This window comes from Xenopus laevis, chromosome 8L (genome assembly GCF_017654675.1).
Source record: "Xenopus laevis strain J_2021 chromosome 8L, Xenopus_laevis_v10.1, whole genome shotgun sequence".
NCBI lineage: Eukaryota > Metazoa > Chordata > Amphibia > Anura > Pipidae > Xenopus > Xenopus laevis.
In genome coordinates, this window is record NC_054385.1 from 9108783 (window position 1) to 9122930 (window position 14148).

The following is a 14148-nucleotide window of genomic DNA, read 5'->3' on the forward strand; positions in this document are numbered from 1 at the left end:
TTTTTTTTTAATTATTGGCCTTCTGCCTTCTTCTTCTGACTCATGCATTGAAATGGAGGTCACTGATCCCATCAGATAAATAAGGCTACACATGTATTGTTATTGCTACTCTTATTACTCCTCTTTCTATTCAGGCCTCTCCTATTCATATTCCAGTCTCTTATTCAAATCTGTGCATGGTTACTAATGTAATTTGGACCCTAGCAACCATACAGCTGAAATTGCAAACTGGAGAGCTGCTGAATAAAAAGCTAAATCTATAAAAAAAAAAACAAATAATAAAAAATGAAAACCAATTACAAATTGTCTCAGAATATCACTCTCTGCATCATACTAATAGTTAATTTAAAGGTGAACATCCCCTTTAAGACAAATATAAACCCTGCAGCAAATGGGGCATATTGTCCCTTGAAATGATCCATGTAAAACAGATGAAGACCTCTAGTACAAAGGCCCCTTTGAGCCGCTGGCCCCCTTAATGCTGAGCAGTGAACAAGAGACAATTTACTATACATCCCTTTACATGTCTCCCCCGGCCGGAACAGAGATCAGGGGGAGTCAGGAAACAGAGGGGTCTATTCCAGGAATACCCAGGAGCTATCTCTCACTTATTTGCCATTCATCTCCTGTGAAACATTTCCTCTGCCTCCTCTCAGCTCTGTTTTGCTTCCCTCCTCTCCAGCATATGTTCCCTTACTGCCAGTACTCCCTGCACCTTAATCTGATTATATTCCCAGCTGGACTCAGGCATTCGGCCCCAGTCAGCGAGTTTCACTTTCAGTGCACTGGAGGCTTTCAGGGGAGGCCGAGCAAGTTTTTAGCTTGTATGGACTGGCCTTGTATGTGTTTAGCTTGTATGGACTGGCCTTGTATGTGTTTATCTTGTATGTACTGGCCTTGTATGTGTTTAGCTTGTATGGACTGGCCTTGTATGTGTTTATCTTGTATGTACTGGGCTTGTATGTGTTTAGCTTGTATGGACTGGCCTTGTATGTGTTTAGCTTGTATGGACTGGCCTTGTATGTGTTTAGCTTGTATGGACTGGGCTTGTATGTGTTTATCTTGTATGTACTGGCCTTGTATGTGTTTAGCTTGTATGGACTGGGCTTGTATGTGTTTAGCTTGTATGGACTGGCCTTGTATGTGTTTAGCTTGTATGGACTGGCCTTGTATGTGTTTAGCTTGTATGGACTGGGCTTGTATGTGTTTAGCTTGTATGGGCTGGGCTTGTATGTGTTTAGCTTGTATGTACTGGCCTTGTATGTGTTTAGCTTGTATGTACTGGGCTTGTATGTATTTAGCTTGTATGGACTGGGCTTGTATGTGTTAAGCTTGTATGGACTGGGCTTGTATGTGTTTAGCTTGTATGTACTTGGCTTGTATGTATTCAACTTGTATGTATTTGGCTTGTATGTATTCAGATTGTATGTACTTGGATTGTATGTATTCAGATTGTATGTACTTGGATTGTATGTATTCAGATTGTATGTACTTGGATTGCATGTACTTGGCATGTATGTATTCAGCTTGTTTTTACTTGGCATGTATGTATTTGGCTTGTATGTATTCAGCTTGTATGTACTTGGCTTTTATGTACTTGATAGATTAGCCCACATACACGGTACTCATGGCCCATTCATCTGGACATGCCCCCTACACTGGCAGATGTGATTCATTAGCATCAAAATGTCCAACTTGCAAAACTACCGATACCCCTGGAACAAAGATAATGGGGGGGTTGATGCCTCAGCATACATGTACTGATATATGGATTGTGGTGAAAGTGGTTGCATCTGCCATGGCTTTCCTTCCCTTTCACTCAGTTCTCCAAGGGAAGGGCTCCTCTCTATTCTATATCTGCCATGGCTCTTCTTCCTTTCCTCTCAGTTCTGCATGGGAGGGGCTCCTCTCTATTCTACATCTGCCATTCCTCTCAGTTCTGCATGGGAGGGGCTCCTCTCTATTCTACATCTGCCATTCCTCTCAGTTCTGCATGGGAGGGGCTCCTCTATATTCTACATCTGCCATTCCTCTCAGTTCTGCATGGGAGGGGCTCCTCTCTATTCTACATCTGCCATTCCTCTCAGTTCTGCATGGGAGTGGCTCCTCTCTATTCTACATCTGCCATTCCTCTCAGTTCTGCATGGGAGTGACTCCTCTCTAGTCTACATCTGCCATTCCTTTCAGTTCTGCATGGGAGGGGCTCCTCTATATTCTACATCTGCCATTCCTCTCAGTTCTGCATGGGAGTGGCTCCTCTATATTCTACATCTGCCATTCCTTTCAGTTCTGCATGGGAGGGGCTCCTCTATATTCTACATCTGCCATTCCTCTCAGTTCTGCATGGGAGTGGCTCCTCTATATTCTACATCTGCCATTCCTTTCAGTTCTGCATGGGAGGGGCTCCTCTATATTCTACATCTGCCATTCCTCTCAGTTCTGCATGGGAGTGACTCCTCTCTAGTCTACATCTGCCATTCCTCTCAGTTCTGCATGGGAGGGGCTCCTCTATATTCTACATCTGCCATTCCTCTCAGTTCTGCATGGGAGTGGCTCCTCTATATTCTACATCTGCCATTCCTTTCAGTTCTGCATGGGAGTGGCTCCTCTCTATTCTACATCTGCCATTCCTCTCAGTTCTGCATGGGAGGGGCTCCTCTATATTCTACATCTGCCATTCCTCTCAGTTCTGCATGGGAGTGACTCCTCTCTAGTCTACATCTGCCATTCCTCTCAGTTCTGCATGGGAGTGGCTCCTCTATATTCTACATCTGCCATTCCTTTCAGTTCTGCATGGGAGGGGCTCCTCTCTATTCTACATCTGCCATTCCTTTCAGTTCTGCATGGGAGTGGCTCCTCTCTATTCTACATCTGCCATTCCTCTCAGTTCTGCATGGGAGTGACTCCTCTCTAGTCTACATCTGCCATTCCTCTCAGTTCTGCATGGGAGTGGCTCCTCTATATTCTACATCTGCCATTTCTCTCAGTTCTGCATGGGAGTGACTCCTCTCTAGTCTACATCTGCCATTCCTCTCAGTTCTGCATGGGAGTGGCTCCTCTATATTCTACATCTGCCATTTCTCTCAGTTCTGCATGGGAGTGACTCCTCTCTAGTCTACATCTGCCATTCCTCTCAGTTCTGCATGGGAGGGGCTCCTCTATATTCTACATCTGCCATTCCTCTCAGTTCTGCATGGGAGGGCTCCTCTCTCTGTATCTGCCATGGCATTTCTTCCTCTAGACTCATTTGTGAAAGAAAGTGGCTTCTTGTATCTGCATCTGTCATGGCTTCTCCTTGCTTTTGCATGAGAGTGGCTAATCTCTATTCTGCATCTGCCATGATCCCTTCCTCTCAGTTCTGCATGGGAGAGGCTTCTTTAACATCCACATTTTATTAACACATTCAGGAGGAGTCCTGGCAGGTAAAATATTGAGCATTGACAGAATAACTGCAATACAATATCAACATGTTCTATAAAACCAGTACCCTGGTGGAGACACCCACTGTTGACGGGTACTTTCTGCATTAACTCGAGGTCTGGCTGAGAGCACTGTGTGAAGCTTTGGGGAGAAGAGGGAACGGGAATTATTTTAGTGCTGTAAGGAGAGGAGGTTTAGCAGAGTGGATGTTATAGCATTACAGGAATGTGCAACACGGAAAGGAGTCGACTTGGAATGTAATAAATAAGAAATAAAATAAGTGTTGTCTATACAGACAATAAGCAGGCGGATTAGATCTGGTTACTGTCTGTATGGGGCTTATTTAGAATACAGAATAAAGAGAAAGAAGACATTCCAGTTCTGTAGTTGCCAGATGCAGCTTCTTGTACTTGCCACCATCTCTACTGATGTCAAGGTCCACAGGTTGCCTAATGTGGTGCATGTGGTGCATGTGGTGCATGTGGTGCATGTGGTGCATGTGGTGCAAGGCGCAGGACACTATGTAACTTTGAGTATCAAGCCTCTTCTAACTGCCACAGAATGTGGTGTCAGCTGCTGGAATTCTGGGAACTAATAGACAACTTCAGACCATGCAGCTATTTAGTTTCACAAAATTAAAGGGGAACTAAAGCCTAAACATACATCTGGCTAGAAATTGTATATTTTATAGGCTGAAGTTATTATAGCCACCCGGAGGTTCAGAAGCCCCATAACAGGAATGATTCAGCACTTCAACCTGGTCCCCAGCAGTTCCAATCTTGGATCTTGATATGCATCGTTTTTGTGTCAGTGACTCTGCACATGCTCAGTGGGCTCTGGGCTGGGGTGCAGAATCTAATCTTAGGAGTCATGGGAAATCATGAACTCATCAGATAGTGAGATTACATTTGTCATAGAAGCTATTGCTACAGGACAGGCTATCGAGTTCTGCTGCAGACTGCACTGCTTTCTGTACACGGATTCTCATAGACGGCAGAATTTTCTTTTTTTTTTGCGAACTACACTCTGCTTCCCCTTATTTCAGTGGCTTTATAGTGCAAAATTGCTGACCCTAGTGGGTTTTCCCGCAGGTGACTAATAAGTGATGCATCTGGGGCTTCACACATCTGGGAGCTGACTCACTTCCATTTTTCCCAGCATCCCCCACCAGGCATGAAGTGGAATGAAATAGATTTAAGGAGTTTAAGGACCTTAATGTTGTTTCTAAGGATCAAAGTCCCTCTGGCACTACAGCACAAAGGTCTGTGTAATTACCACCTCTCAGCCCCCTGCCCTGCATCACCTAAACGGTGCAAAAAAACCACAAATGAGTCAGCAGAGCAAACAGGAAGAGACATATGGACTCACAGGGGGCTGCTGTTTGATCTCTACAAATTGATACCAACCAGGTGAGAGTGGCCAGAGCCTTGTGTGGGTTTCAGGGTGACTGTGTGACTCCCTTTGTGAGAGTCGTTATATTTCATTACTTTTCTTGAACATTAATATGGCACCCCCTCCCATATGTATAAATACAAATATACAGAGAAGGAATGTTCTGGGCACACAATAAGCTATACCCTCATACTGTACTGTCTAAGGGAATCAATATGGCACCTCCTCCTCCCATATGTATAAATACAAATATACAGAGAAGGAATGTTCTGGGCACACAATAAGCTATACCCTCATACTGTCCTGTCTAAGGGAATCAATATGGCACCTCCTCCCATATATATAAATACAAATATACAGAGAAGGAATGTTCTGGGCACACAATAAGCTATATCCTCATACTGTACTGTCTAAGGGAATCAATATGGCACCTCCTCCCATATGTATAAATACAAATATACAGAGAAGGAATGTTCTGGGCACACAATAAGCTATACCCTCATACTGTACTGTCTAAGGGAAACAATATGGCACCCCCTCCCATAGGTATAAATACAAATATACAGAGAAGGAATGTTCTGGGCACACAATAAGCTATACCCTCATACTGACCTGTCTAAGGGAATCAATATGGCACCTCCTCCCATATATATAAATACAAATATACAGAGAAGGAATGTTCTGGGCACACAATAAGCTATACCCTCATACTGTACTGTCTAAGGGAAACACTATGGCACCTCCCTCCTCCCATATGTATAAATACAAATATACAGAGAAGGAATGTTCTGGGCACACAATAAGCTATACCCTCATACTGTACTGTCTAAGGGAATCAATATGGCACCTCCTCCCATATGTATAAATACAAATATACAGAGAAGGAATGTTCTGGGCGAACAAGCACAACACAATTGCCTACAAACAGGGCTCATTTAAGAAGAGTGCATGATAGAATGTTCTTTGTGTCAGGGAATGTACATGTGTCTATCTGCACAGAAACAAGATCTCATAACATTAACGCAGGGAGACAGGGGACCGAGAGATTTTGGCTCGGCTCGTTGCTATGTTTGGCCAAACAAACTTAACTAGACCAGGGACCAGTTAACATCATTATTTTTATTGGAGCCAGGAAGAGTTAAACGATTTCTGCTTCTGTGTCTCTCATTCAACGATGGATCACATGTTAAAGGGGAACTCCACCCAAAAAAACAATTATATTTTCCTAACAAAAGATGATGGAATGCTAAGCAACATCATTTCAGGAGTCAGATCCAGCAGTGCACAGAATATAATCAGGCAGACAGGCACCGATTTAAAAAGTGGTTATAGTATAGTATAGTCCCTTCTGCTTGGGATTATCCATATGATACACCTGGCATTCCATGAGTGTTATAGGGAGGATGAAAGAGACTGTGCATCAATAGACAACATCTGCTGGCCAGCTGGGGTAGAACTACAACTCTCAACTACATTGCTAGCAGCAGACTTTTCTTTATGGGTGACAATGCCAGGGACCTTTACATATACATGGGCCCCACAAAGCAATGCTCTTAGTTATGGGAAAAGAAGGGGACAGTAGGGAGAGATGAAGGCAGCAGGACTAGATAAAGACAGGGCAACATGGCGACAAAAGGGCAAGATGGTGACAGCACAGCCAATAACATATCAGGATTACTCAAACTGCAGCCATTTAAATACCATTCTATTTCAACTCCCAGCACCCTCTGACAGTCTGAAAGGTCCTTGATGTAAACTACTATATCCTCCTAGGTATCTACCATCACTAGCCAGAGCAAAAGAATTGAGGAAGGACTTGCCAAAATCACTGGCATCCATCTGGGCTATATCCTGGGGATGCTGGGAACTGTAGTTTCACAGTATCAGTCGTACGGAGAATTTGTCTTTTAACACGAGAAGGGCAGTTATCCCAAAGAGCTGGCAATCTATGAGCCCTGAGCATCAGTCGCTCTTACCTGGGTCGTGGAAGGGTACCAGGATGTAGTTGCTGATGGCCTTGGTTCTGCGATTCAGCGTGCGCTCCAGAATCCGATTGGCTCCTTCAATCACCTGCCTGAGGTCATCATACATAGAACCAGTGACATCAAACACGAAAGCCAGCGAGGGGGCAGCAGTGTCCTCTCCATAGGTCACCTGTGCCAAGAGAAGGGTTAATGCCACCAGGCAGAAGCCCCCAGTAGCCATGTCCCCTTACAGAGCGAGAGACCAGGCCACTGGGAAAGGGAAAAAGTCCTGTGTCCTTATGTGAGCCCAGGATTGTGGGGGGAAAAGGCTACAAGTTGTGTATTGTCCCAACTCTGCTGTGTCCAGTGCTCCCACCGGCAGCCTTAGTCTGGCTTTATAGGAGAACCTACCCCCACTCCTCCTTTTCAAAAGTTTTGGGAGGAGAAACTCAGCCCCTTACAGCAAACAAAGAGTACCCCCCTCCTTCCCAGACTCCTGCACAGAGCTAGCTAAGGGCAAGCCTGAAGTCGGGATACCTGAGTGTGAGACACAGGGTCCTTACATGTATCATTCACCCCATCAACTCCCCAAAACTGGATGACTCTTTAATCTTCTGCCCTCCAACTCTGCAACCCTGACCCACAAACGTACAGAAAACATTTAACCTTTTCATTGTAATTCTGTAAGTGGCTGCTCCAGTTATGGACATCTTATATATAGAGATTATACACCATTCCCATCAGCCCCTGCCCCAGTGGAGCTTACATTCAAAGGTCCCTATCAAATACACACACACATACACCTGGGACAATTGTATCAGGAGCCAATTAACGTTATTTTTTTGAATGAAACCGTTTTTAATGCAGTTCAGTTATTTTGTATGACAATTCAAATTCTTAGCAGATGATCATTTAAATACTATGTGCAGGCCCAGATACAGCAGCAAAGGCCACAAAGGCAAGGGTGGCAAGTTAAGGGAGTTGGCAGGCCTATGGCCGCACAAGCGAATGCCAGGGTTCTAGTAGCCTATAGGTATACTTGAGAATCTTCCAGTGGGCCCCAGATTAGGAGATTCCCATAAAACCATCCTTATTTCCAATGGGGGTCTATATGAACCTTTTGGCACATCAACATCTAATTGCTGTATGAGTGGGGTCAGGGTGTCATGTTCTCTGGGGGCTTAGAAGACCCAGCCTGACACTAGTGATTCTTGTCTGCTTCACTAGTCCTCTGCCATATAGCTGTGTGCACAGAGGTGGGAAAGGAAGAGGGTGCACAGTGTCCATGGGAGAAGAAGGGTGATAAAGGTAGAGGGTGCCAAACTATCTGTGGAAGAGGAAGAGGGTGCACAATTGTCCATGGGAGAGAAAGGTGGGAGAGAAAGAGAGTGCACAAATGTCCATGAAAGAGGAAGGTGGGAGAGGAAGAGGGTGCACAACTGTCCATGAAAGAGGAAGGTGGGAGAGGAAGTGGGTGCACAACTGAACTGTCCATGAAAAAGGAAGGTGGGAGAGGAAGAGGGTGCACAACTGTCCATGAAAGAGGAAGGTGGGAGAGGAAGAGGGTGCACAACTGAACTGTCCATGAAAGAGGAAGGTAGGAGAGGAAGAGGGTGCACAAATGTCCATGAAAGAGGAAGGTGGGAGAGGAAGTGGGTGCACAACTGAACTGTCCATGAAAAAGGAAGGTGGGAGAGGAAGAGGGTGCACAACTGTCCATGAAAGAGGAAGAGGGTGCACAACTGAACTGTCCATGAAAAAGGAAGATGGGAGAGGAAGAGGGTGCACAACTGAACTGTCCATGAAAGAGGAAGGTGGGAGAGGAAGAGAGTGCACAACTGAACTGTCCATGAAAAAGGAAGGTGGGGGAGGAAGAGGGTGCACAACTGAATGGTCTATGAAAAAGGAAGGTGGGAGAGGAAGAGGGTGTACAACTGAACTGTCCATGAAAAAGGAAGGTGGGAGAGTTAGAGGGTGCACAACTGTCCATGAAAGAGGAAGGTGGGAGAGGAAGAGGGTGCACAACTGTCCCTGAAAGAGGAAGGTGGGAGAGGAAGAGGGTGCACAACTGTCCATGAAAGAGGAAGGCGGGAGAGGAAGAGGGTGCACAACTGTCCATGAAAGAGGAAGGTGGGAGAGGAAGAGGGTGCACAACTGTCCATGAAAGAGGAAGGTGGGAGAGGAAGAGGGTGCACAACTGAACTGTCTATGAAAAAGTAATGTGGGAGAGGAAGAGAGTGCACAAATGTCCATGAAAGAGGAAGGTGGGAGAAGAAGAGGGTGCACAACTGAACTGTCCATGAAAGAGGAAGGTGGGAGAGGAAGAGGGTGCACAACTGTCCATGAAAGAGGAAGGTGGGAGAGGAAGAAGGTGCACAACTGAACTCTCCATGAAAAAGGAAGGTGGGAGAGGAAGAGGGTGCACAACTGTCCATGAAAGAGGAAGGTGGGAGAGGAAGAGGGTGCACAACTGAACTGTCCATGAAAAAGGAAGGTGGGAGAGGAAGAGGGTGCACAACTGAACTGTCCATGAAAGAGGAAGGTGGGAGAGGAAGAGGGTGCACAACTGAACTGTCCATGAAAAAGGAAGGTGGGGGAGGAAGAGGGTGCACAACTGAACTGTCTATGAAAAAGGAAGGTGGGAGAGGAAGAGGGTGTACAACTGAACTGTCCATGAAAAAGGAAGGTGGGAGAGTTAGAGGGTGCACAACTGTCCATTAAAGAGGAAGGTGGGAGAGGAAGAGGGTGCACAACTGTCCCTGAAAGAGGAAGGTGGGAGAGGAAGAGGGTGCACAACTGTCCATGAAAGAGGAAGGCGGGAGAGGAAGAGGGTGCACAACTGTCCATGAAAGAGGAAGGTGGGAGAGGAAGAGGGTGCACAACTGTCCATGAAAGAGGAAGGTGGGAGAGGAAGAGGGTGCACAACTGAACTGTCTATGAAAAAGTAATGTGGGAGAGGAAGAGAGTGCACAAATGTCCATGAAAGAGGAAGGTGGGAGAAGAAGAGGGTGCACAACTGAACTGTCCATGAAAGAGGAAGGTGGGAGAGGAAGAGGGTGCACAACTGTCCATGAAAGAGGAAGGTGGGAGAGGAAGAAGGTGCACAACTGAACTCTCCATGAAAAAGGAAGGTGGGAGAGGAAGAGGGTGCACAACTGTCCATGAAAGAGGAAGGTGGGAGAGGAAGAGGGTGCACAACTGAACTGTCCATGAAAAAGGAAGGTGGGAGAGGAAGAGGGTGCACAACTGAACTGTCCATGAAAGAGGAAGGTGGGAGAGGAAGAGGGTGCACAACTGAACTGTCCATGAAAAAGGAAGGTGGGGGAGGAAGAGGGTGCACAACTGAACTGTCTATGAAAAAGGAAGGTGGGAGAGGAAGAGGGTGTACAACTGAACTGTCCATGAAAAAGGAAGGTGGGAGAGTTAGAGGGTGCACAACTGTCCATTAAAGAGGAAGGTGGGAGAGGAAGAGGGTGCACAACTGTCCCTGAAAGAGGAAGGTGGGAGAGGAAGAGGGTGCACAACTGTCCATGAAAGAGGAAGGCGGGAGAGGAAGAGGGTGCACAACTGTCCATGAAAGAGGAAGGTGGGAGAGGAAGAGGGTGCACAACTGAACTGTCTATGAAAAAGTAAGGTGGGAGAGGAAGAGGGTGCACAACTGTCCATGAAAGAGGAAGGTGGGAGAGGAAGAGGGTGCACAACTGTCCATGAAAGAGGAAGGTGGGAGAGGAAGAGGGTGCACAACTGAACTGTCTATGAAAAAGGAAGGTGGGAGAGGAAGAGGGTGCACAACTGTCCATTAAAGAGGAAGGTGGGAGAGGAAGAGGGTGCACAACTGAACTGTCTATGAAAAAGGAAGGTGGGAGAGGAAGAGGGTGTACAACTGTCCCTGAAAGAGGAAGGTGGGAGAGGAAGAGGGTGCACAACTGTCCATGAAAGAGGAAGGTGGGAGAGGAAGAGGGTGCACAACTGAACTGTCTATGAAAAAGGAAGGTGGGAGAGGAAGAGGGTGCACAACTGTCCATTAAAGAGGAAGGTGGGAGAGGAAGAGGGTGCACAACTGAACTGTCTATGAAAAAGGAAGGTGGGAGAGGAAGAGGGTGTACAACTGTCCCTGAAAGAGGAAGGTGGGAGAGGAAGAGGGTGCACAACTGTCCATGAAAGAGGAAGGTGGGAGAGGAAGAGGGTGCACAACTGAACTGTCCATGAAAGAGGAAGGTAGGAGAGGAAGAGGGTGCACAACTGTCCATGAAAGAGGAAGGTGGGAGAGGAAGTGGGTGCACAACTGAACTGTCTATGAAAAAGGAAGGTGGGAGAGGAAGAGGGTGCACAACTGAACTGTCCATGAAAGAGGAAGGTGGGAGAGGAAGAGGGTGCACAACTGAACTGTCCATGAAAAAGGAAGGTGGGAGAGGAAGAGGGTGCACAACTGAACTGTCTATGAAAAAGGAAGGTGGGAGAGGAAGAGGGTGCACAACTGTCCATGAAAGAGGAAGGTGGGAGAGGAAGAGGTCGCACAACTGAACTGTCCATGAAAAAGGAAGGTGGGAGAGGAAGAGGGTGCATAACTGTCCATGAAAGAGGAAGGTGGGAGAGGAAGAGGGTGCACAACTGAACTGTCCATGAAAGAGGAAGGTGGGAGAGGAAGAGGGTGCATAACTGTCCATGAAAGAGGAAGCTGGGAGAGGAAGAGGGTGCACAACTGAACTGTCTATGAAAAAGGAAGGTGGGAGAGGAAGAGGGTGTACAACTGTCCCTGAAAGAGGAAGGTGGGAGAGGAAGAGGGTGCACAACTGTCCATGAAAGAGGAAGGTGGGAGAGGAAGAGGGTGCACAACTGAACTGTCTATAAAAGAGGAAAGTGGGAGTGGAAGAGGGTGCACAACTGTCCATGGGAGAGAAAATGGGAGAGGAAGAGGGTTCACAACTGAACTGTCCATGGGAGAGGAAGGATAGTGAGGAAGAGGGTGCATAAAGTTCTTGGTAGAGAAGGTGGAAGAGTAAAGTGAGAGTGGAAGAAGATACACAACTGTCCGTGGGAGAGATCCCTGTAGTAGATGGTTCTTCCCCTGGTTGGTGCTGTGGTGGGTAGACCACTTTGGGTCTAGAGGTGCAAGAAAGTTAAAGGGGTGGGTCACCCTTAAGATAACTTTAAGTGTGTTATAGAATGGCCAATTCCAAGCAACTTTTTAGTTGGCCTTATTTATTTATTTTTCTTCTCACTCTTTCCAGCTTTCAAATAATCCAGGCCAAAACAAACAGAAAAACCAAAACCCACAAATAATAAAAAATGAAAACCAATTGCAAATAGTCTCAGAAAATCTCTCTCTCTACCTCATACTAAGTTAATTTAAAGGGCAACAACCCCATGTACATGATTACCAGCCTATTCATCCTGGACAAAACATTGCAGAGAATTACAAATATGAGAGTTAACATGCCCAAAATATTTCATTTGTGTGCCCATCTGGCACCAACGCTTGGGACACAAACATCACTAACAACAATGATCTAATCACATTAGTTTGTGGTACAACAGGAGAAGGTTCTCCTCGGGGGGGGGTAGTCACTTAAACCACTTAAATGTGCAAATACAGTTGCTGCTGTGATTTAGGTCAACAAATTATATGTAAATGGGTGCTAATTATGTTTGTGCCTGATGCTAATTTGTTACATTTGAAGTAATTTGTAATTTCTCTAACTTAAAGGGGAAGTAAAGGCAAAAATAAAAGTGTGCCTTTATAATGACCCATAAATGCAATTGCTATTGAAAGCAGCAAACCTCTCGGTCTCTTTCTCTTCTCTGGCTCTCTTCTCTTTCCCAATCAGTTGAATTCTGCTACATTGTTTCAGGAGTCAGAACTAGGAATGCAGAGACTATAAACAGCTGGACGAACCCTGCTGCCAATAGCCATTACACTTCCACATACAACTTTAAAACCATTGAACATTTGTAATGAATGTATAATGAAAAAGTTTATTTTTGGGTTTATATCCCCTTTAACCGTAAATCGTTTTCCCATAATTTCTTAAATACATATATATATATATATATATATATATATATATATATATATATATATATGTATTTTTTTTTTTTTTTTTTTTTTTTTTTTTGGGGGGGTTTTTGGGGGTTTTTTTTTTTGGGGTTTTTTTTTTAAAAAAAAAAAGACTATAAAGTGATGACATGAGTGTATACAGACATACAGATTACATGAAGATATTACAGGAGGTAATCAGGGTTTTGCACAGCAGAGCTTACAATCTAAAAGGACATTACACATCCACATACAATTTTAAAACCATGAAACATTTGTAATGAATGTATAATGAAAAAGTTCATCTTTGGGTTTATGTCCCCTTTTAATATAAATTGGTTTGCCCAAAATTTTTTAAATATATATATATATATATATATATATATAAATATAAATATATCTCTCTATCTGTTGTGGGGTAACATGCGAGAAGTTAAATAAATTTCTACAATTATTGAAAAACATTTTGGGAGATGCACCCAGGATTTAGTATGATATTTGGTGAGTGCAGATACTTCATATGACAATATATATATATAGATAGATATATATAGATATAGATATATATAGACATACAGATTACATGAAAATATTGATCAATACTGGAGGTAATCAGGGTTTTGCAAAACAGAGCTTACAATCTAAAAGCACACAGATGGAATTGCTCGGTATGTTTGTGCTAATTTATATGGGTGGGAGCTGCCATATTTGTATGCACAAATCCCAGTTAAACAGCGCCACCCAGAAGTCAATGAAAGAAATGGTACCGGGTCTGATCATCCAATAGAATTCTCCCTATTGGATTCTAATCTGTTATTTAAAGGACATGTTAACATGAGAAATGGGACAAGGGCTTCCAATTTCAGGTGATTTTACTGTGTAAATAAATAGTCAATTGGGGGTCTGTCTGCAGTAATTGTGAAAGCTGCAAATGACATGGGGGGGGGCTGACGCTCCCAAAAATGCAGGGAAATGTCCAGTGGGACACCCAGTAAGGTCACAGATGAATGGGAGTTCGGGACACATATTACAAACACATGAAGGGGTCAGGGCTGTTTAAATGCAATTACTTCCCAGCTTTTTTGATTTAGTTCAAGCAGGGGCGACCAATTCGCTTACAATTCGCAAAGGGTCAGCCATGAATTACCCAGCATTCTTTATTTATAGAGCCAAGCGGTTGTATATAATAGCAAGGAGACCCAAACAATGGCATCAGATGGATCAAACGGAGGGGAGTGGGAACTGGCAGGCTCACTCGGGGGTTAAATGGGGTCAATTTGCTCACACATTTGTGTTGGCTACGCGTCCCCTCTGTTTATTCTCCCAGATTAACAT

General features: G+C 44.7%; 1 protein-coding gene across 2 annotated transcripts in view; it reads right to left on the reverse strand.

Annotated features, from left to right (window-relative positions):
- Window positions 1–7171, reverse strand: part of LOC108704702 (hemicentin-2) — a 79541-nt gene extending 72370 nt beyond the window's left edge. For both annotated transcript variants that reach the window (XM_041572462.1, XM_041572460.1), the window contains exon 1: window positions 6789–7171. In XM_041572462.1, coding sequence (XP_041428396.1) covers window positions 6789–7017 — 229 coding nt within the window. In that variant the 5' untranslated portion in view covers window positions 7018–7171. The remainder of the gene's footprint in view (window positions 1–6788) is intronic.
- Window positions 7172–14148: the final 6977 nt, after the last annotated feature.